Source organism: Camellia sinensis, chromosome 9 (assembly GCF_055761805.1).
Source record: "Camellia sinensis isolate YWXY chromosome 9, ASM5576180v1, whole genome shotgun sequence".
NCBI classification, from domain to species: domain Eukaryota; kingdom Viridiplantae; phylum Streptophyta; class Magnoliopsida; order Ericales; family Theaceae; genus Camellia; species Camellia sinensis.
The window spans coordinates 109811673-109834792 of record NC_138969.1 but is presented as its reverse complement, the minus strand read 5'-3'; the positions used below and the strand labels follow the sequence as shown (position 1 = coordinate 109834792).

General features: G+C 34.6%; 1 protein-coding gene and 1 pseudogene across 3 annotated transcripts; one reads left to right on the top strand and one right to left on the bottom strand.

Moving 5' to 3' along the window:
- The first annotated feature begins 3373 nt into the window (after positions 1-3373).
- Positions 3374-22730, top strand: LOC114309452 (uncharacterized). Of its 2 annotated transcripts, XR_003645764.2 has the most exons (5): positions 3560-3859; positions 4484-5691; positions 5816-5914; positions 6139-6207; positions 22423-22730. XR_003645764.2 is itself a non-coding variant. In XM_028255192.2 (4 exons), the coding sequence occupies exons 1-3, from the start codon at positions 3778-3780 to the stop codon at positions 5906-5908; spliced, it is 1383 nt and encodes a 460-aa protein (XP_028110993.2). In that variant the 5' UTR covers positions 3374-3777; the 3' UTR covers positions 5909-5914; positions 22423-22730. The 2 variants fall into 2 exon arrangements, 1 of the variants encoding a protein (XP_028110993.2); XM_028255192.2 differs by lacking the exon at positions 6139-6207 and having other exon boundaries at positions 3374-3859.
- Positions 12779-14843, bottom strand: LOC145798714 (small ribosomal subunit protein uS12 pseudogene; annotated as a pseudogene). The gene has a single exon (XR_014340169.1). The product of XR_014340169.1 is annotated as a small ribosomal subunit protein uS12 pseudogene (transcript).
- Positions 22731-23120: the final 390 nt, after the last annotated feature.

Genomic DNA, 23120 nt, shown 5'->3' with positions numbered 1-23120 from the left:
TTATTTTAGGAGAAAAAAAAAGAAAAATGATTTAGACTTCTAAAAAAACACCTTTAATAGAGCTCTAATTTGTCTTTTTCTTTCTTTTTTTTGTCTTTAACTTCATTATTTTTTTTTTTATTCCTAGATAATTTATTAGAGCTGTACGACAGAAGTTTAAATTAGAGCTCTCCAGCAACTCCCAAAAAAAATTCTGTCCGGATAGAGCCTTCTAATGAAAGTCTAAAGAGGGAGCAAGAGCTGAATTCAATGGGACATGACATATAAGTGAGAAGAGCCATGTGAAACCACTAATCCCAACCAATTCCTAACCCACCATCTCCCCCCACACAAATATTTCAGTCTGTTTTCAAAATTTAATAGCTTATCCAATCATTTTTGAAAAAATTAATAAAATATTACTCTCTAATTTTATGTAGTATAAGAGATTCTAGATATTTTTTATTAGCTAAGGCTTTTTAATATTTTTACAAAAAAAATTAACTCAGAGAAATTTTACTCGACTCAGAGAAATTTTAATTGTGAATTTCGAAATTTCTTTAAGTCAGGCTGAAATTTCTCTGAGCCAAGCAAAATTTTTTTGAGTCAAATTTTCTTTGTAGAACTGTTGAGAGACCTTACCTACTATAAAGATATTATATATCGCTCATCTTATAAAATTTTAATATTAAGGACCTTCAAAAAAAAAATTCGCCTTATTCTACTTCATTTTATGTAATTCTATTGTAATAGTATTGCAACATAATTTAATATTATAAAATGGGTGCAAGTCTATTTTCAAAATTTAATACCTTATCCAATCATTTTATGGAAAATTAATGAAACATTCTTCTTTAATTTTGTATAGTATGAAAGGTTCAAGATATTTTTTTATTAGCTAAGATCTCTCAATATTTTCACAAAAAAAATTCAACTCAGAGAAATTTTACTCTACTCAGATAAATTTTGGCTGTGAATTTCGAAATTTCTTTGAGTCGAGGCCGAAATTTTGTCCGAGTTAAGCAAAATTCTTTTGAGTCAAATTTTCTCTGTAAGGGACCTTACCTACTATGAAAATATTATATATCATTTATCTTATAAAATCTTAATATTAAGGACCCTAAAAAAAATTCTCTTTATTTTACTTCATCTTTGACTTGGCAGTTATGTAATTCTATTGCAATAGTATCAAGTCTCAAAATTTTAGATGAAGATAAAATTTAAAAAATAAAATAAAATAATTTGTGTGTTTCAAATTAACACTTATATAGTGTAACTTATATTATAAGGGCTGGTTTGTAAATTGATTTTTTTAATAATTTTTAAATTTTTATGAAAAGATATCAAAAAAATAAAAAGAATAAATTAACTTTTGACTAAAAGTCTAACTTCCCAAACAATGCCTAAATAAATCTGATCATGTTTTTCTTACTCTTTTTTTTTTTTTGGGGGGGGGGAGGGGTTTATACCATTACTAGTGTGAAAGAGTACAAATCTTAGAAAAAATAATCTGTTACTATATTTTTTAGCTCCTTTCCTATTTTTATTTTATTTTTATAGATTTGATTCATATAATATACAATAAAATTCAATAAATTACAATCGTAGTAGTGAAGATCAAATACAGTATAAGTTTTTACAAAGAAACTCTCAAAGAAAAAGAGAAAGTCCCAATTAACACATGAAAATAAGACCCACACGTAACATCTAATGAAATGTAGGAGTTTTGACCAATCGGGCTAACCCTGTTTGGTTTGCTCCTTTCTTATGTAACAACTAATAATTAGCCCCATATTAGTATATAACATGTGTTAAAAAAAATTAAAAAAACATGAGCCCAAATATTTAGTCTCATTGATTAAATTTTCAGATTTCTTAAATTTTTTTTTCTTATTGAATTAAAAATTATTTAAATAAAATGAATTTCAAAATAAATAATTTTAAATTTTTAAAATTTATTTTCTCCTAACAAAATAGGAAAATAATGAGTTTTTTTTTTTCCAGCAAATTAGTTTTTGTAAATTAAAAAATATATATATATTTGAAAATGAGCATATCACATGTTAGGGCCTTTTGTGGAATTTTTTTTTTATTTTTAATTTTTTGCTTTTTTAGTTCGGCTTATTTTCATCTTTAGTAATTTTTAAAAAATTTACAACAAATTTTCTTACTTTTTGGATTCATTTTGACTAGATGATCTTAAATATTTAAAAAAATAGTTCGAAAAGACCAAATATGTCAATTTTTATATTAAAAAATGTGACTTATTTTCATCTTTCATGGTTTTTTTTTTTTTGTCAAATTTTTTTCTTGATTTTTAGAATCGTCTAGCGTTGATAGACTTAAAAATAAGTATTCAGAATGCAATAATAAACCGAGGGGCAGTTTGGCAACAAGCTAAAAGAGCTAATTTTTTTGCTTTTTAGCTTTTTCAGCCAAAAAAATCACCAAAAAAACCAAAAAAAATAAAAAATCAACTTTTTATTAACTTTTCAAAACACCACTGGCTTTTTAGTTTCACCCCATCAAAACATTTGGCAATAGTTATTTTTAATCACTTTTGTAATTTTATAAAAAAAAATTCTAGATAATAAGGTATTGAAAATTTTAAAATAATAGATCAAATTTGAAGGGAAAAAAAATAATAGAAACAAAAATTACACCAAAGTGGCCATTTAAAAATTTTTCTTTTAACTTTTTCAAATTTAATTAATTTTTTTTATTAATTTTATAATTATCTAGTTTAGTAGAAATTAAAAAATAAAAATTGATAGTATTTGAAAAACTCATGGGTTCGTTTGAGATGTGGGTTGACTTTTTAGCAATTTTAATCTGGGACTAAAAAATCTCGTTTGAGATGAGTTTTTTTAGTTTTTTTAACTTTTATGAGAGAAAAAATAAAATGATTATAATTTAGATGTGACATTTTGTCTTATTTGTTTTTAATCTTTTTTTTTTTTTGTGTGACTATTTTAATCAAAAAAATCCCAAACTTTTTCTTTCCAAACGAGTGCATTGTCTACTATTTTGAGACGTCTCATATTCAGAGCACACTTTGGGCCCAAAATATCAGAGTCGATCTTGAATGAAGGTCTTGAAACTCTCAATGTTTATAGAATGAAACTTCAACGTCTACTATTTTGAGACGTCTCATACTCAGAGCACACTTTGGACCCGAAATATCAAAGTCGGCCTTGAATGAAGGTCTTGGAACTCTCAACATTTATAGAATGAAACTTCAACAATGGACATCAATAGAGGTATGATAAGGTTTCTCCTATGAAGGGATACCCATGTATCCGAGGTAAGATACTTATTTAAAAAAACTAAATATATTGAAAAGATAGTGAGTGAAAGTCAACTATATAAAAATTAATTTACGAAAATTTTAAAGATAAATTACTTTTGACAAAATAATAAAAATATATTTTTTAAAAGATGTTTTACTTATGTTTTGCTCAATCAAACAATAAAAAATAAATAAGATATTTTTGATAAAAAATATTTTATATTAAAACAAACGAAACAGTGTTTCCATAATTTTTTAAAAAAAAAAAATGAAATAAATAGAACAAAACTTGACCATTTATGGACTCGAGAGAGAGAGATAGAGACAGAGAGAGATTCTATTTAATGAAAAATATTTACACCACACCACACCCATATCTTGCAGTCCCCACCCTTTGCGTTTGAAATACAAATGCAAAATCCAAACAAGTAGAAAGAGAGACGAGAGAGAGAGAGAGAGAGAGAGAGAGTCCAGGATCTACATACCCATTTCTCTCAGCAGAACCAATCATGCCATCAGGTTCAAAGAAGAGAAAAGCTGCAAAGAAAAAGAAGGAAAAGGGCGCCAACAACTCCACAACTCACTCTCATGGTAACCCTCTTTGGCCTTCCCTTTTCTCAGCCGATCCACATGTTACCCATCTCTCAATCACTCCCACAATCTTATCTTTCATATCTTTAAGTATTCATATGCTTGTGAAATTGGCTTGGTCTTGTTAAATTGGCTTCGTGGGTTGGGTAGTCTGGCTAGTAAGTTAATGTTTCTTGGTTGGCTTGACTTAAATTACTCTTACAAGTACTTTACCATCTGTCTCTCAATTATATATTCTCTACTTTTAATCCATGGTTTATAATATTTGTAAAAAAAAAAAAGAAAAGTGTATGTAATTGTTTATATGAGTGTTTCTGGCTCAGATCACTTTTTGGGTGTTCCTTATTATTATATGTATGTTTTCTAATTATCTATACGTGTGTTTGTGTGAAAATAGTATGATGGGTATGTGTTAATTTGTCTTTTATTTTGTTGGATTTATTTAGAGGTACCAAGCTTATCACTTTTTGCCACAAATCCAATCAGTCAATGCATGCACACCCATCTTTCTCTTAATCATCCTTTCTCAGTTTATAATTGAGAATTATGGGAGTTTTTTACTTGATGTATCTTGGTTTACTCAATTTTGTCTTGAATTATTGTGAATCAATCATACTATGTTAGGAGATGAAGATCTGAAAGTCCATGATGAGAAAGAAAGTGATGGAGGAGAGGCTAACTCTCCTGCATCAAAGGACCACCATAACCACCAGCATCGATTTAATGAGGGAGAAGAGGAGGGGATGGAGCAGAGAGAGGACATTTCATCTGTTAGATCAATGGTCACTGAGAGTGAATCCATGGTAGGTGTTAACAGCAACGGAGACAGTACAGAGGAAATGGCGATGAAGGAGGACAATGCTCAAATTGATTGGGAGTTGAAGCATGAGGCTGATTCTGACAGCAAGAACGGTAGTATTGAGTATGTTGAGTCTGTGAAGGAATCACATGGTGGACGAATGTCTTATGATGGTGGGAGGTCCAGCAGCAGCAGCAGTAGTTCGGACGATGAGTCTCATGTTGTTGATAAAAACATAGTGGTGATAGAGTACAGGGAATCAAAAGAGGATGCTCTTAATTCGGTTGCAGAATCGGATGCTTTTGAGGATGTAGTAAACATAGCTCGTTTGCCTGAAATAACTCCTGTTACTGATGGTGTTTCGGTTATTGATGTTTATAATTTGGCTGTGGATGAGCCAAAAGAAGAGGCATATGATACCCCTTCTGTAAATTTAGTCAGGCTAGCTGATTTGCCGGAAGTAACTGAAGTTACTGATAGTGTTCTGGTTATGGATGCTTATAATTTGGCTGCGGATGAGCCAAAAGAACAGTCATATGATGCCCCTTCTGTAAATTTAGTCAAGCCTGTTGATTTGCCGGAAGTTGCTCAACTTAAAGATGATGTTCCGGTTATTGAGGCTTACAGTTTGGTTGTTGGGAAGTTGACAGAGGAAACCTATAATTCAGTTGTGGAAACTATCCCTGTTGTTGGGTCAGAGAATGTATCTAAAGAGGTGGTTCGTGCAAATGATAGTTCGACAGTGGAGAGTTCTATATGTTCTAATTTGCTTGAATTGGGGTCGAAGGAAAATGGAAAAAATGAGACTTTAGGGGTTTTACCAGTTGTGATGGATATGGGATCACAACCAAAGAAGGATAAAGTGATTTCGACAGCAGTTGAGAGTTCTGCAGTTTCTTCTGTTGCAACGGCCTCTTCAGCACGAGTGGATGAAGACAAACTGTTTCCGTCATCCAGTGTTCCAGCAGTTGACAATAGTAATGGTGCAGACCTTATAAAAGATTCTGTGATTACTGAAGCCTCTGATAGCCAGGTACTACTTACACCTTCTTTCTTGTTGCCGAGTTCAGTTTCATTTGCATGCTTCAACAAGCACTGAAAAAAAATGATACCTTTCCTATTATCTTTTATCATATTTCTGTTGAAATCATTTGCAGCCTTTGGTAGCGTCGGCCCCACGACCAGTGCAAACACCATTCTGGAAGAGTTGTTGTGGACTGTTGGAGGTGTTTGCAGGCTCCAATAGATAATTACAGGTATGAGACTTTTATAAATTTCAAAATAGATATGTATTTATTTCGATTACTTTATGTATCTGGAATGAACTACATTGTTTAGTTTAAGCTAGGTTTATTACGTTGTTATGTATTCTGGTTGTTCTTTGCTCATTATTGGTCCTTCTTGATTTCTCTTCAATAACTCTGTTGCATGATTTATTTATTTATATTACATCGTGTAAATGTTTTGATTGTATATATAGAATTCGGAGTTATGCATTTATAAAAATGGATGAAAAGAAGTTTATGAGGCCATTTAGTAGCTGAGGCAGGTATTTAACTAGTAACATTTTTTAATAAAAAATCTGTAATATTTCTAGGCCAAATAGCAAATTGCATGTTTCTATGCCATTTACATACCAACTCTTCTTTCTAGTTTGCTTCTATTCTTTTTCACTATAATTGTCAATTTTTGTTATGCCAAGTGGACAAAGAAGTCTTGAAATGTATTGTTTTACTTTGCCAGGTATGTTTGAAATTGAAACCCCTTAGGTAGAACTCACAATTCAAAAACACCTTGCAAGGGTATTTATCAAAAAAAAAAAAAAAACACCTTTCAAGGGTGCTAAAGAGGATTATATTCAAAATGCCAAGCCTTTTGTGTTCTGATGTGGAATCCTAACATGCCACTGCACTCCACAGTCGACATCCACAGTGGCCCACTCTATCGATATTAACCCAATGGTAGCCTTTTCCCTTTCGGTGGCCTCACTCACTTATCAGTATTCAACACCTTAACAGTTATCTTAATCCAACCTATAGGTTGCCCTCTACAGCTCGAACCACAAAGTTGCACCCATCTGATCCCATACTTGCGTAGGTGCATCTGATCCCATACTCAATGTGGTGGCTAGCTCTTATACCAAATGATTTTATAACTTTGCATTAGACAAAATTTTTGGCTGTTGGTAGAGGAAGTTGAATGCACAATGTAAACAGCCTGCCAAGTTACTAGGAAATGTTTTTATTATGTAGAACTAAGCTTATTTGTAATTATAAAAAGAATAGAATGCAGATGTTATTTGTGAATTCTAAAGGATTGCTTTGACTAGTGGATCATGTGAATACCTTAAATAGTAAATAGGCTTTGTATGCTGGCGTTTTTGTTCTTTAGATCTAGTCTCCTTTTGAAGCATAATGTAGATCATTTATTCAAGTTTCATGTACATGCTTCAGTGTGTTCGCACAGCTGATTACTCATTGCAAATTGCCTGGCTATTTTATTTACTTATTATTTTTCTTGTGAAAGAAGAAAAGACAGAATTAGGAATGAGCATATTTGGGAATGAGTAGAAGTAGCACCGATAGAAGATAAGTTGAGAGAGAATAGATTGAGATGGTTTGGTCATATTCAACGGAGACCAACAGAGGCAGTAGTGAAGAGGTACGATGCAGTGGCGGTAGATGAAATTGTTAGGGGACGGGGTAGACTTAGATTGACGTTGGCTAGCATATTAAATAGAGATATGAAACTACTTAATTTTATTAACGAAATGACCTTTGATAGAGCCGTGTGGAGAAGAAGGATTCATGTAACTGACCCCATTTGATGGGACTTAAGGATTGGTTTGGTTTGGTTTGGTTTTTGGTTTGGTTTGTTATTATTTTTCTTGTGATTATTAATCATTTGGCTAATGTTCATGCATAAAAATTAAACGAATTAATACATGAATTTGACATTAGAAACTTGTTAGTACATCCTTTATGCTTGGCCTAATTTGGGAAGACTAAATAAGTACACTTTTTGACTTTTTATGAAACATGGGTTGGGTTTGGGTTGGGTTTGAAGTGATGTGTTAGAGAGGTGATGTGACTTAAATAAGATGATGTGACTTAAATAGGATAGTGACTTTTTGACTTTTTGTCTTTTTTCAATCATGCCAAACTTGGGGTAAAAATTCATTCCTGAATCTCCAGATATAAGAATAGTTTTTTATTGGTTTTCTTGAAATATTAAAGAATGAATTAGACTCCATGCCAATGACCAAAGCTAAGTACAAATTATGTGAATGAATTTTCACTTCATAGTGAAATACCTATGTTACATCAAAGTTTGAAATGATAAGCCAGTAGAGGGTAATGAATTGGGTATCTTTGAATTGTTGGAGGCGAAAATGAATGGTCTAACTTGGACATATCTTAGTTGTGCAAACAGCTATACCCTTGCTAGAATGATGAAAATTTGTTGCCATAGGCATCAAGGAACTGACTAGTTTTGGTCAAGAAATGTTAAACCAAATTCCCTTTCAAATTTTATGCATCTCACGTAGAGTTGTCTTTTAGCCCCTTCTTTTTAATAAATTTCCAGACAACCCAGGTGAATTGAAAAATCTATCTGCTAAAAGTTAAACAATTCTTCACATTTATCTGTGTGAAGCTATCCTTCTAAGTGCTCGTTTGGGATGTGCGTTGGCTTTTTGGCTATTTTAGCTTGGGGCTAAAAAGCCTCATTTGGGATAGCCTTTTTGGTTTTTATTGACTTTTGTGAGAGAAAAAATGAAATGATTATGGATTGGATGTGACATTTTGTCCTATTTGGCTAAAATAGTCTATTTTGTCTTATGTGGCTATTTTAGCCCAACCCTACTTGCCAAACAAGCCCTAAATTACAAGTTAATAAGGTCTTTTAATATTTTTGTTGCATAGATCTTATGGATTTGGTTTGTAGACTGCCCACAATGGACACCAGAAGGTGGTATGTTTGTTGGATTAAACACCTTCTCCATTTATATACTATTAACTATTTGTTCAATAAGTTTTAGAACAGAAAAAGGGAAATCATCTTGATGACATAAACCTTAAAGCAAAAATCACCAGCTGTTAGTCTAAGTGGTACTTTGCAATTAAAGTGGGGGAGCAGTGTAACTTCTAGATGGAATGTGGGGTTGTGTCAGTCTTAAACATGCATAGAACAACTTAAAGGGGAACTTAAGTAAGTCAATGAATCTGGTGCTTTGTGTTTGGCTCAGTGGAAGATAGATGAGGTACTGGAAAATTTTCTGATTTATAACTACCACTTGGAAGATGATGCTAACACTCTGTGAAACTCGATGGCCAATTGTATGAGGAGAATCTTAAGGGAAGTGCTTGGAGAGTCGAAAGGAACGGGGACCCAGCTCTAGGGAAACTTGGTGATAGAGGGAAGAGGTTCAAGCGGTAGTTAAGGCAAAAAAAAAAAAAATACTTTAAAAAGTGACAGAAGGATAGAACTGAGGAAAACCTTAAGAGTTATAGGTTGGCTAATAAGGAGGTCAAGAAAGTAGTGAGAGAGACTAAGTTAAAAGTTTATGATGACCTATGCACTAGACTAGATAGTAAGGAGGGAGAGAACATGATATACAACTTGTTAAGATACGGGAGAGGAAAACAAGATATTTTGATCAAGTTAAGTGCATCAAGAGTGAGGATTTTAAGGTATTGGTAAAGCATGGAGACATTAGGGAGAGATGAAAAATTATTTTGAGAAATTATTAAATGAGGATTATGGAGGTAAGTCAATAGGGAAAAAAATAGTCAGTAATACAATAAATCAAGACTATAGGTTTTATTGCAGGATTAGGAACTTTGAAGTGGAGAGTGCACTTAAGAAGATGAAATCAAATAAGACTTTAAGACCCGATAATATCCCTATTGAAGTTTGGAAGTGTTTGAGTAAAAAGTAGGTTGCTTGGTTGACTAGGTTATTTAGCAAAATTTTGTAAACTAGAAACATGCCAGATGAGTGGAGGAAGAGTATTTTAGTGCCAATCTATAAGAATAAAGGAGATGTCTAGAATTGCAACAACTATAGAGGAATCAAGCTAATGTGTCATATAATGAAAGTGTGGGAGAGGGTGATGGAACGCCGATTGCAAAATATAACAGAGGTGTCAGAGAATCAATTTGGGTTTATGCTTGGCAGGTCAATAATGAAAGCGATCTATCTTTTGAGGAGAATAATAGAAAAGTATGGAGAAAAGAAAAGATAAATGGTGTTTATCGACCTTGAGAAAGCATATGATAGAGTGTCTCGGGATATAATATGGTGGGTGTTAGAGAAGAAAGGGGCGACAAAAGGTTACATTGATGTGATTAAGGACATGTATAAATGGGTGGTGACCACTATTAGATCACCTGCTAGAGAGACAAATGAATTTCCTATCACTGTAGGGTTACACTAAGGATCTATCTTAAGTCCTTATCTTTTTGCTTTAGTTATAGATAAGTTGACGAGAAATATTTAGAATGATGTGCCGTGATGTATGCTTTTTGCAGATGATATCGTGTTAGTGAATGAGACTAAAGAAGGAGTTAACACAAAGTTGGAGATCTGGAGAAAAGCACTTGAATCTAAAGGATTTCGGATAAGCAGAACTAAGATAGAGTACATGGAGTGTAAATTTAGTAACAATAACAATGAAAGCAGAAGAGAAGTGAAGATTGAGAACTAAAAACTGCCTAAGAGTGAACATTTTTGTTATTTAGAGTCGATTATCACAACGACGGGAGAGATTGATGTGGATGTGGCTTATAGGATTAAGGTGGGATGGCTTAAGTGGAGAAGTGCGTTTGGGGTACTGCGCGATAAACGAATACTCACTAGACTAAAAAATAAGTTTTATAGAACGGCTATTAGACTAGCGATGTTGTATGGAATAGAGTGTTGGGCAACCAAGAAACAATATGTAGATAAGATGAGTGATGCTGAGATGAGAACGTTAAGTGGATGTGTGGCAAGACTAGACAAGACAGAATAATAAGTGTATTCGAGAATGGATAGGAGTAGCGATAGAAGATAAGTTGAGAGAGAATCGATTGAGATGGTTTGGTCATATTCAATGGAGACCAACAAAGGCAGTAGTGAAGAGATGCGATGCAGTGGTGGTAGATGAAAGTGTTAGGGGACCAGGTAGGCCTAAATTAATGTTGGCTAGCGTTGTAAATAGAGATATGGATCTATTTAATTTGACTAACGAAATAGCCTTTGATAGAGCCGCGTGGAGAAGAAGGATTCATATAACCGATCCCATTTGATGGGACTTAAGGCTTGGCTTGGTTTGGTTTGGTTTATAATTAGTAGAGAGTTGGTTAAGTTCACAAAAAGAGTAATGATACACAAACAAAACTTTTGTATATAATTTTCATATAGAATTATGTGACTTCTTGTGATCATTTCATTTCAAATCAAACACACACCATTGTCCTCGTAATTTAAAAAATGCCGCTGGCGCATTGTTCTAGATGTGTTTTCTATACAAATTTCTTTTTGCACACCATGTTCCTTACAGAAAAGGATAAATAAATGCTACTAGAATGGGATGAGATGAAATTTTAAGCTCGTAAAGTTTGACTTATTTAGCAATGGTTGGTAGTAAGAATGTTCCTTGGTACTGGATGCATGTTTGAGACCAAATTTGTAGTTAATCATCCAGATACAGAAGTCTAGAAGTACCTCCTGATGCCTGCTTATTTACAATGTCTTGGCAAGTACCTTTCAGCTATGGGCAGGCCTTTGGCCTCTGATTGTATGGGGGATATCTCTAGTCTAGTTTGTTGTTTTCAGTCAAATGTTAAAAGCAAAAAATTTTGAAGTATTCATTCACATTAGAGTTCTTGAGGAAACAAATATTTGGAATGAATTACGAAATGGTCAACCTAAGAAAAGAAAATAACAGAAAAAAAAGGTGAGATTTTGGTGTCTTCTTTGAAGTCCAATAAATTTATCAGAAGTTTGTCATTCTACGGATGACAATGGTCCAACCACCTTTCCTTCCTCCTCCTAAGAACTCATTGGATGCTTTCAAACACCTGGACACACATAAAACACATTATAAGTTTGAATAAAATAACTTAAAATCCAACATTAAAACAAAAACAATGTAAATTTATACTTGTTCTCCTCATTCAGACTTCGAAATATTATTATCTTAGAGTAAAATATTTATTCATACATGACATGAAATAATTGTTTATCTTTATGTATGACATAAAATAAACATATACATTATGTGTTTTGCATGTGTCCCTCACGTGTTGTGACCTAAATTTAAAATAAAAAAATTCATGTCGGTGTGTTCGTGTCTTGTCACTTGTCTATGTCCATGCTTCTTGGACCTCCTTAGGGTTATTGGTTAAGATTTGGGCGCCTAACAACTATTCTTGTAGGGTTTCATATCTCAAGGATGATGTGCAACTTCCATATCATTTATTAATTTTTGTTGTGTCGTTCCTTTATTTATTTTGTATAAATATTTAGGAGTGAATTAGGGGTGAAAATGGTTATTGTTGGGAAAAATCTTGGGTTGTTGGTTAAGATGTTGGAGTTGCATTCAAATTTCTATCATCTAAAGGTCAAAGACAACCCAATTTCCAATGTTAACATTTTAAAATTTATTCATGAATAAACGTACAACTACTATTAGAGTTGCAAACATGCACAATAATAACTACAACAATAGTTCATGTCATTTCAAGTTTGTGGATGAATGATGCAAGTAACATTGTAAAGGCATAATGATAGTAGGGTCAGGATATCCCTGCTCTCCGAACTGGACGTGAAGGTCTCCTCTCACCCGGCTCTCTGCAAAGTAATCTCCACTCATTGCTTCCCCTAATTTCCTCCCTTTACCACATCATGGGGGTTTGTAGGAGATTCAACCTGCTTTCAGTCTGGAATCTTGTAATTCCTTTCCTAACACTATTCTAGGGCAACGCTTAGTAGCAAACGCCTTCAAACAAAGCCATTTAATTCAGTAGAGCTCAAGGCGATATAGTCAGTGTGAAGTACGTCTCTCTCCTTAATGTCTGGTACCATTGCCCTACCACTCTTCCTTTCTTCTTGTGCCTGGGTTGGGTCGTTCTTCACTACTTTTTTTTTTTTTTTTGGATCTTCAAAAGGGTCGTTCTTCACTCTTATTACAAGGGAGACCTCTCTTTGCATACTGACTCTCTAGTTAGTTCCATTTCTGGGGCGAAGTTGAGCACTCATGGCATTAGGGCCTGTGGTGATTATTAGCATTCTTTTCAGCCCATATCTTCCCACCTCCGGTCACATGAGCTTTCAAGAGCCCGGTTCGGATCTAAATGATTCTTTATTTATGTCTAATGCCTTTCAGCTCAGCGGGATCTAGAGAAAGACAGACCTACCTACCAGAAAAAAGTGGCAAGATCAATCAAACTAAGATCAAGAGAAACCTATTTTCTTTTTCTTATATATCCCATCATATACATTGTAATATAAACCCATTTTCAAATTAGAAAGTACCGTCTCTATTCTTAAGTAAGCCTTGAATCATTCAACCCTAACAAGCATGATCGACCATTTCCTGATTGAACCAACACAGCTGTTTTGCTTCCCCTCCCACCTACCTTCCCTGAACAAGCTCATTTGGTTCATCCTATTAACTTGGATCATCCAAAATAAGTATCTTCAAAATTTGAGAATCCCAATGATATATCTTGTTACGTTTCGATTGATCTCCCGAAAATTGAATTTTTTATTTTTTCATTTTTTTAAGTAATTTTTTAAATATTTTAAGTAATTTTTTACTTTCTAGATGCACCTAAAAAGTAAAATATTTGTGAAAAAATATTTTAAAAATTCAATAAATACACAAAAATGTGAAAATGTACTATTTTTTATATATTATTTTTGGTATTTGATGAATTTTTTAAATATTTTTTCATGAATATTCTATTTTTTAGATGCATTTACATTAGATGCATCTAGAAAGTAAAAAAATATACTAAAAACAAAAAAACACGAAAAAAAAACAATTTAATTTTTTTGAAAAGTGGTGATGATAGTTGGAATGTGTCCCACATCGCCTAAAGTTGCTTCATTTGTGCTAGTTATAAGATTCCAACTTTCCTCTCCTTAATACCTAGGTTTTAAAGAGAACTATGGGTTGGGCTTTTTAATTTGGTGTTAAAGCTTGATTGGGCCTGTGACTGGTGTGCTAGCTACTGTATGTTGTAGTCCAGGAGGGTGTGTTGGAATGGTTTTTTTTTTTTTTTTTTGAAGGTCAAAATGTAATGCCAATACAATAACTGGAAAATGGATAATAAGTTTTGTAAACTGCTCAAACAATCTAGAGTACCATTCTAATACTTCCAACAAAACTACCGAAAGATAGAAATGGACAATTTCCGTGCATAAAACTAAGACCTTGGCTTCTCTTTCTTCTCCTTGAAAAGAGCCAAAAGAGAGATGCCAGACACCTTAACGACCTTGAATTTGTCACTAGGAATGTCTCCGACAGCATGCCTCTTATGTCCAAATCCAGCAATCAACACCTCATCATTCTCTTCAATGTAGTTTAAGCAACCATCATTTGGGACAAATGCAGGAATCGTCTTCCCATTTTTAATCAGATGAACCCTGGCACATTTTCGGATGGCAAAGTTTGGCTGCTTAGCCTCAATACCAATCTTCTCGAGGACAATGCCTTTGGCATGGGAAGACCCAGCAAAAGGCTTCTTCCATTCATTGCCAAGATGGGACTTCTTATATGCCTTGTCAGCCCACCTTTGTCTTCTATGGTGGGACTTCAATTTGTGACCAGCTCCCATACCACGTGTCTTTCTCATGGCTGCTGAAAGAGAAGGTCTTCGGCTGAGACCAAGGTTTGAGAGGTGAGATTGGGGAAAGAAGACGATGAAGACGATGAGTTGCAAGTGAGAGTAAAACCCTAGAGCCTTGTAACCAGCACAGATGGGGCAACTCCAGGCGATGTGGGACGCATTTCCACACATCCTCCTGGACCACAACATACAATAGTTGGACAAACGGCACACCATTCATAGGCCCAACCAAACTTTGATACCAAATAGAAAAGCCTAGCCCACACTTTTCCTCAAAACTCAAGTATTAAGGAGAGAGAAACTAGAGCCTTATAACCAGCATAAATGGGCAACTCCAGGCGATGCAGGACATATTCCAGCAGGGATAGCCATACTATAAGACAAATGAATTATTTTATCTAGAACAAAACATACAATCCTTAAATGTCTGGAATTGTCAAAGTGACGATTAGTTTCTTATCAGTTAATGGGCATCTTGTATTTCATAAAAATTGGGAGCAACATAATCCTTGTATAAGGGCCATCCTATACGTTTCAACCGCTAATGATTATCATAAGAGATTCCAACATATCATAAGATTCCTGTTCTTGAAAATCCGCACTTTTCCAAACCCAGAAAAAGACTGAATTCTGGGATTCCTCCTTGGGGCAAATACTTTTATGGACACCTCATTTGGTTGATCTACACCATACTCTATTCTCGTAAGATGATACACACTAGCTAATAGGCCACCAGGTGCTACATCATAGGCACATTGGGAACGTAGATAATTGTAACCATATACATATAAAATGATAGCAATGGAATGCCAATCCTCGGGTTTCATTTGTAAAGTCTCTATTCCTTGGTAATCAAAACCCAAAGATCTATGAATTATCCCATGCTTGACTAGCCTATGAGACGAATGACCCTGCATCTGTTTTTATCTCTCCTACATTTTGTTTGTATAAGTATTTTACATTTACGATGAAATTCATGAAGATTGACCTGCTACTTATTATTCTATACAAAATAATTCTTTCTAATTCACTAATTCATGGGAGAATACTGAACTTTTGTATTTAAAAAATATTTCACAAGGGATCTTTGAAGTAAATGATGGTTGATAAAGTAATCCTTGTCCATAACTTACATTATGAATTCTGCGTCCAACATGAAATTTGTGATTGGTGTTAAAATACCGATTCTTCCCCCAGGCAGTTCCCCCGAGCTTTCTTTCTGGGCTCCTTTTCCTTGTCCTATGGAGCTCCTTTTGTTGTTGGCAATGAGCCTCATCCCTGCTAGCTCAATAAGGAAGTTTGCTTCCCTCTTTATAGTGGCAACCACTCTTAGTAAATAACATAATGTTTCATAGAATCAGTTGTTCGTTCAGCCTGCATCCAATCCCCAATTCTTTTTCACCCCAGATGATCATCTTGGGTGAATTGTGACCTCGTACGATCGTGTTGGGTGAGCAACAACCACTTTGTCACAATACTTGCTTGTGGGCTAACGGGTCACACTTTGGCCAAGTATCCAACAAAGAGACTCCAATAGCTAGGAGTATTAAAGGAATGGCCATAGGAATAGGCATATCATGACATCGTAAGATGTCTCGCCCAAGTGAATTAGTTGGTACTAGAAATGTTAGAAAAAGTGAACGAAAAGAGTAATAAGAAGTGAAAAAGGACAGAGACGCTTCCCAACTAGAAAGCAAAGTTCCCACTGATGGTATACTTGGTGTAGGTGAGCTATAAGATCACATATTTGGAACAAAATCCAGTTAGAAAAGGAAATCCAATTAGAGATAAGCTGCTCATGAGCATCATGGTAGTAAAAGGGAATATCTTACACATATCTTGCTCATCCGACATGGCATGAATCACTGAACTTGCACTCAAGAATAGTAATGCTTTGAAAAACGTGTGATTCATTAAGTGAAAGACACTAGCTAAATAGTTAGAGATGCCACAAGCAAAGATCCTATAGCCTAATCGACTGCAAGTTGAATAAGCTATGACCCTCTTTAGATCGTTTTGTAATATTCTAGTGGTTGCTGCAAGGAATGATGTCATAGCTCCTGCAAAAGTAAACTCAGAAAATATGAGGAAGGAATATATTTTTAATCACTTAAAGAATGAGAACATGATTCTCTCTTATAAAGAGAGCAATTACAACAGAAAAGGAAACTAATTAAAGCTAATATTTGACAACTTCTACTTTCCTATTTTTCCTGATTCTATACAGCCTTTACTTTCCATATTTACATAGGAACAAACAGATCCTAGAATATTGACTAAATCAAGGCAATAATAACCAAATTTCCAGCACTCCCCCTCAAGCTGGTTTGAAGATATCTTCCATAGCCAGCTTTCTAGTCAGCTTATCAAATTGCTTCTTGTGTAGTCCCTTCGTTAGCACATCAGCTAATTGTTCATCTGTTGGAAGGTAGGTCATACATATTATGCTAGCATTGATTTTCTCCTTAATGAAATGTTTATCCACTTCTATATGTTTTGTGCGATCATGTAGAACTGGATTATGAGCTATGGATATAGCTGCTTTGTTGTCACAATAGACCTTCATAGGAGTCGGGTGAGAAAGCTTTAATTCTTCAAGAATTCTTTTAATCCACATTACTTCACAGATTCCATGGGCAACAGCTCTGAACTCTGCTTCTGCACTACTTCTAGCTACTACATTCTGTTTTTTACTCCGCCATGTAACTAGGTTCCCACCTACAAAGGAGCACTATCCGGATGTTGATCTCCTGTCTGTAACACTTCCTGCCCAGTTTGTATCTGTGTATACTTCAACTTGAAGATGTCCATGTTTCTTGAACAGTAAGCCTCTCTCTGGAGTTCCTTTCAGATATCTTAAGATTTTATAAACGGCCTCAAAGTGCTCTGTCCCTGGTGAGTGCATGAACTGACTTACCATGCTGACTGCAAAGGCAATATCAGGCCGCGTATGAGACAAGTAAATTAATTTCCCTACAAGTCGCTGATATTGTTCCCTCTCTTTGACTTCTTCAGCCTTAGCAGCTTGTAACTTCAAGTTAGGCTCGATCGGAGTCTCCACCATCTTACAACCAAGCATACCTGTTTCTCCAAGGAGATCAAGAACAGATTTTCTCTGATTAACGAATATACCTTCCTTGGATCTTGCAAATTCCATTCTGAGGAAATACTTGAGGGCTCCCAGATCCTTAATTTGAAATTCTTTTGCGAGTTTCTCTTTGAGGGCTGCTAACTCTGCTTCATCATCACCAGTTAAAATGATGTCATCAACATAAACAATCAAAATTGCAATTTTACTGTCTTTTGAATGTTTATAAAATATTGTGTGATCTGCTTGACTCTGCGAGGAGTCACAACTGATAACTGCCTTTCCAAAGCGTTCAAACCACGCTCTTGGTGATTGTTTGAGTCCGTATAATGACTTGTTCAATCTGCATACTTTGTCGCTACCAAGTCTCTGCTCAAATCCCGGCGGTAGGCTCATGAACACCTCCTCTTCAAGATCACCATTGAGAAATGCATTTTTAATGTCAAGTTTATGTAGAGGCCAATCTGAATTTACTGCAAGAGATAACAGTACTCTAATGGAATTTATTTTAGCAACAGGAGAAAACGTCTCCTGATAGTCGATCCCATAAGTTTGAGTGAAGCCTTTAGCCACCAGTCTCGCCTTGTATCTCTCAACGCTTCCATCTGCGTTACATTTTATCGTAAACACCCATTTACACCCAACTGTTTTCTTGTCTTTGGGTAGATCAACTATTTCCCAAGTACCACTTCTCCTTAAAGCATTCATCTCCTCCATGACTGCTAATTTCCAATTCGGATCATCCAATGCTTCCTGTATATTCCTTGGAACAAACAAGTGTGAAATCCTAGATGTGAAAGCTCTATGGTTTTTAGACAGTCTTTGATAGGAGAGGTAATTTGCAATAGGATGTTTAATGCAATTTCGGACACCTTTCCTAATTGCTATAGGAACATCAAGGTCGGAAATAGAAGGAATAGGATTACCTAAAATTTCGATACCAGAACTCGAGTGGACATTCGGGTCATTAGGATGGACATTCGGGTCATTATTCCTCAGATGAAATCGCTTCCTAGTATAAACCTGAAGCTCAGAATTTAGATCATTTTGTAGTACTTCTCCCCCTAAACAAGAATCTTTTTGACTAGGCACCAAAGAACTTGGTTCTCCTAAGTGATCATTATCAGACAGATGTGATTTTTGTGTAGGATAAATGACATTGCGGAGTGGGATAGAAATATCCCAAAAATTGTCTTCTACTCCACTTGTCTCCCCCTGAAGAGAATTGTTGAGGAAGTAGGATTTTGTTTCCACAAATGACACATCCATACTCACATGAAATTTCTTGGTTTGAGGATCGAAACACTTATACCCCTTTTGGTTTGAGGAATAACCCAAAAAAACACATTTTATAGCACGGGGGTCAAGTTTTGAACGAAATTGACTAGGAACATGAACATAGGCAGTACATCCAAAAACTTTGGCGGGTAAATCAGAAAATAACCTCGTGTCAGGGAAAAAAGTTTTGAGACAATCAAAAGGTGTTTTGTATGTTAACACCTTTGTAGGCATCCTGTTTATCAAATAAGAGGCTGTTAAAATTGCTTCACCCCATAAATATTTAGGAACATGCATGTAAAACATTATAGCACATGCTACTTCGAGTAAATGTTTATTTTTTCGTTCTGCAATGCCATTTTGTCGAGGGGTATCCCGACATGTAGATTGATGAAAAATCCCCTTTTTTGCCAAAAATTCACCCAACTGCTCATTGAAATATTCTGTTCCATTATCAGAATGTAAAATACCAATTTTGGTTTGAAATTGGTTTTCAATCATATTGTAAAAATTTGTGAATAAAGTTTTCACGTCAGATTTTTTATTTATCAAATAAATCCAACATAAGCGGGTATGGTCATCAATAAATGTAACAAACCATCTTTTACCAGAAAGAGTAGTGATTTTAGAAGGGCCCCAAACATCACTATGAATCAAATAAAAAGGTTTGGAAGCCTGGTAATGTTTTGGCAAACAAGTAGAGCGATGAAATTTTGCAAAAATGCAACTTTCACAATGAAAAGAAGAACAATCAATCCCTTTAAATAGTTCTGGAAATAAATGTTTCAGATAAAGAAAACTAGGATGTCCTAGCCTATAGTGCCATAGCATTATTTTTTCTCGAACAGAGATTGAACTAGTACTATTAAAGCTCTGAGCTTTTTTATTACTAAAAGGTACTTCATCAAAGTAGTAAAGACCTTCAAGCATCCTAGCACGCCCAATCATCATCCCTGAGTTCTGCTCCTGAAATTCACAATGGGATTCAAAAAATGTAACACGATAATTAGAATCCTTAGATAGTTTACTGACAGACAAAAGGTTACAGGCTAAGTTGGGGACGTGAAGAACAGAATTGAGATTAATTTTCTCAGTTAGTTTAATAAATCCTTTTCCTGCAATAGGTGAAAAACTACCATCGGCTATTCTGATTTTGTCATGACCAGAACAAGGGAAATAGGTACTAAATAAATGGGAAAAACTAGTCATGTGATCGGAGGCACCGGAATCTATGATCTACGGAGAGAAGTTTAGGCAAGAGAAGGCTTTAGGATTTCTACCTGTTTGTGCCAAAAAAACACTAGGAGTACCGGATGAGGAGTTGGATTTTTTCACCAGAATGGCAGCGGCAGGGGTTGAAGTGGTTTCGGACGTGACTTCCGACATGGCTACGATGGTTTTAGGGTTGCTGTGTTTTTTGCTCTGATACCAACTCAGAAAATATGAGGAAGGAATATATTTTTAATCACTTAAAGAATGAGAACATGATTCTCTCTTATAAAGAGAGCAATTACAACAGAAAAGGAAACTAATTAAAGCTAATATTTGACAGCTTCTACTTTCCTATTTTTCCTGATTCTATACAGCCTTTACTTTCCATATTTACATAGGAACAAACAGATCCTAGAATATTGATTAAATTAAGGCAATAATAACCAAATTTCCAGCAAGTAATAACAATCAAAGCTGTAGGTGGGTATTCAAATAAAGGGGAGCACCTTGCTATAATGAAAACGCTAGCTGTTACCATAGTAGCTGCATGAATCAAAGTAGATACTGGAGTGGGACCCTCCATAGCATTGGGTGACCAAGTATGCGATCCTATCTGTGCAGATTTCCCAACAGCACCAATAAGAAGTAAAATACAAATAAGAGTTATGGCATTCAATCTCATATTGTGAGGAATTTTTTTTTTTTTCTCTTTAATTTGGTAAGCAGTTTTTTTGTTTCTGTTTGTATTTATTTTCATTAGAAGAATTGTTGCTACGAAAATTAAAATTGTGAATTTCTATCATGAGTTTATCTCACCCCAATTATAAAGGAGAGTAGATGTATTAAGTTCGTAATCTTTTTCGATTTTTCTTTGAAAGTTTACGACTTTTTTTGGGAACTTTTTGGGGTAAACTACCAATAGGTCCTAATAGTTGGACTTAATTTCCATCAAGTCCTATTGAAAATAAGTCTTGGTAAAATTGTTGCTAAAAATAATTTTTTTGTGACAATTTTTTACATACGTCGCTAAAAATTGACAATTAGTGACTTTTTTTTGTCATAATTTTTATAAATTGTCGCTAAAATTTACAATTAGTGGCATTTTTTTATGACAAATTTTTCTCATAGAATCTATTAGACAATAAGTTTACTTATTAGGACATACACGTGAGTACCCCAACTTTTTGACCTTCAAATTCAATCAATAAGATGCAAAGGGTAATTGATCTAAACCAAGGATGGTTGGGAGAGGGAGAGTAAAACTCAAATGATACAGTTCATCTATCCCAGAATGGATCTCCCTTGTTCAAGAAACTCTACCATTAGGAAACAAAACTTTAAGGGTCGGTTTGGATGGATGGATTTCAAATCAAGGGATATGAGGTTAAAAATGTTGGAAAGTTGGCCATTATAAATGGAGAGAAACTTTCGTAGTATTAGGTACTTTGAAGTATAATTTGAGATAATGATGCACTTTAGTAGGATAATTTGAGATAATGATGCACTTTAGTAGGATCCTTGTGGTTAGAATTCCTTAGCATGATTTCAAATAACTACTTTTGTATAGTTAGTTCAAATCCATCATGACATGATAAAGTTATTCAACTCGATCTTGAAATTCATAGGTAAACTATCAAATCTAATTTGAGTCATTCCCCTCCAATAATTAATGTCAAATTCATGCATTCCAAGTTCACATCCATCCAAACGGACTCTAAATGATATTCCAATCATAGCATTCCAAAAAATGAAATTTTTTTGCCAATGATAAGTCCAAAAATTTGGTTATATCAAAGAAAAGTTAGATCCACCATTGTCTTGGCAGTGCAATTGTTGTCTCTACTTCTCTACCTAGCTTTCACTCTCTCTTTGACCTTATGTCCACTGAATGGAAGCTCTGGATAGCTAAAATCTATTCATGTAGTTGTTGATTTATGGCCTTCAATAGAAATAAATGATATATTTTCTTGGAAAATGATGTGTAGGCCGAAAGAATGGCCGAAGCCCACAAATGGGTCATTCCTTTACAATGCATTGTCATTGCCCCACACAGTGAATAGCTAATGAATGACTACCAACTCGGTTGTTTTTGGTTTATAACTGGGTTTGAGAATCACTGCTCTATTTTCTTTGTTGATCTACAGAAAGGAAGTGATTGATTAAGTTTTAACCTATTTTGAAATTCATTCACCGACATCCATTAAGTTTTTATCCATCTTAAGATTGATGCAACAAAATGAAAAGTTGTCTTGGACTCTTTCTGTTCATTATTCTATTTTAGCTTGTATTAATAGGCTTGAACCCTTTTGCACAAAATTATGCATGTTCTTTGGTTTCCTCGATGCAGAAACAGAGCATGGAGAAGAGCTGGAGTGGACTGGTGAAGCTACTGGAACTTGAAGGAGTTGGGTCATGGAAGTGTGTAACTCTCTACTCTCAAGTTTCTTTAATAATGGTCAATGGGCCTCATATATAAACAATCTTGAGATTTTCTGTAAATGTTAGTGTTATTTAAGAAAGCAACTGAAGTCAGTCTTTTGAATACTGCTTTTCAGTTGATTTTGCAGTGGCAAGTGTTTTTCCTTTTTGTTGTTGTGCTATATCTTTGTGTTGGATGGGAAAGTTTTCAAAATTCAGAATTAGGTTTCGGTTTTATATCATTGTTTGCTTTGTCTCTTTCATATGTAGGTTCTCCTTGTTTTGATGGTTAACTTGTGCATCCATGTTTTTTTTTTTACCTTCACTTATTACGAGCCCATTCAGTCTGTAATTATTATTGAAATTGAAGTTTGGATTGATGGTTATTTGGTTTTAAGAAGGGAAAACACTTGATGAGTGATTTGTTTTAGTTATGTTATTGGTGAAAGTACTGATCCGTGTTACAGTCTGCTGGTGGGGACATCTTGTGATTGATAACCAATGAACCACGGTTACTCCAAAAATATTGTCATACTTGTACTGGGTATTTACTGGGTGGAGCAGATAAACTAGGTTATGAGAGGGTGCATGGTGGGTATGGTTTGGTGATAGAAATGAGGTTGGAGA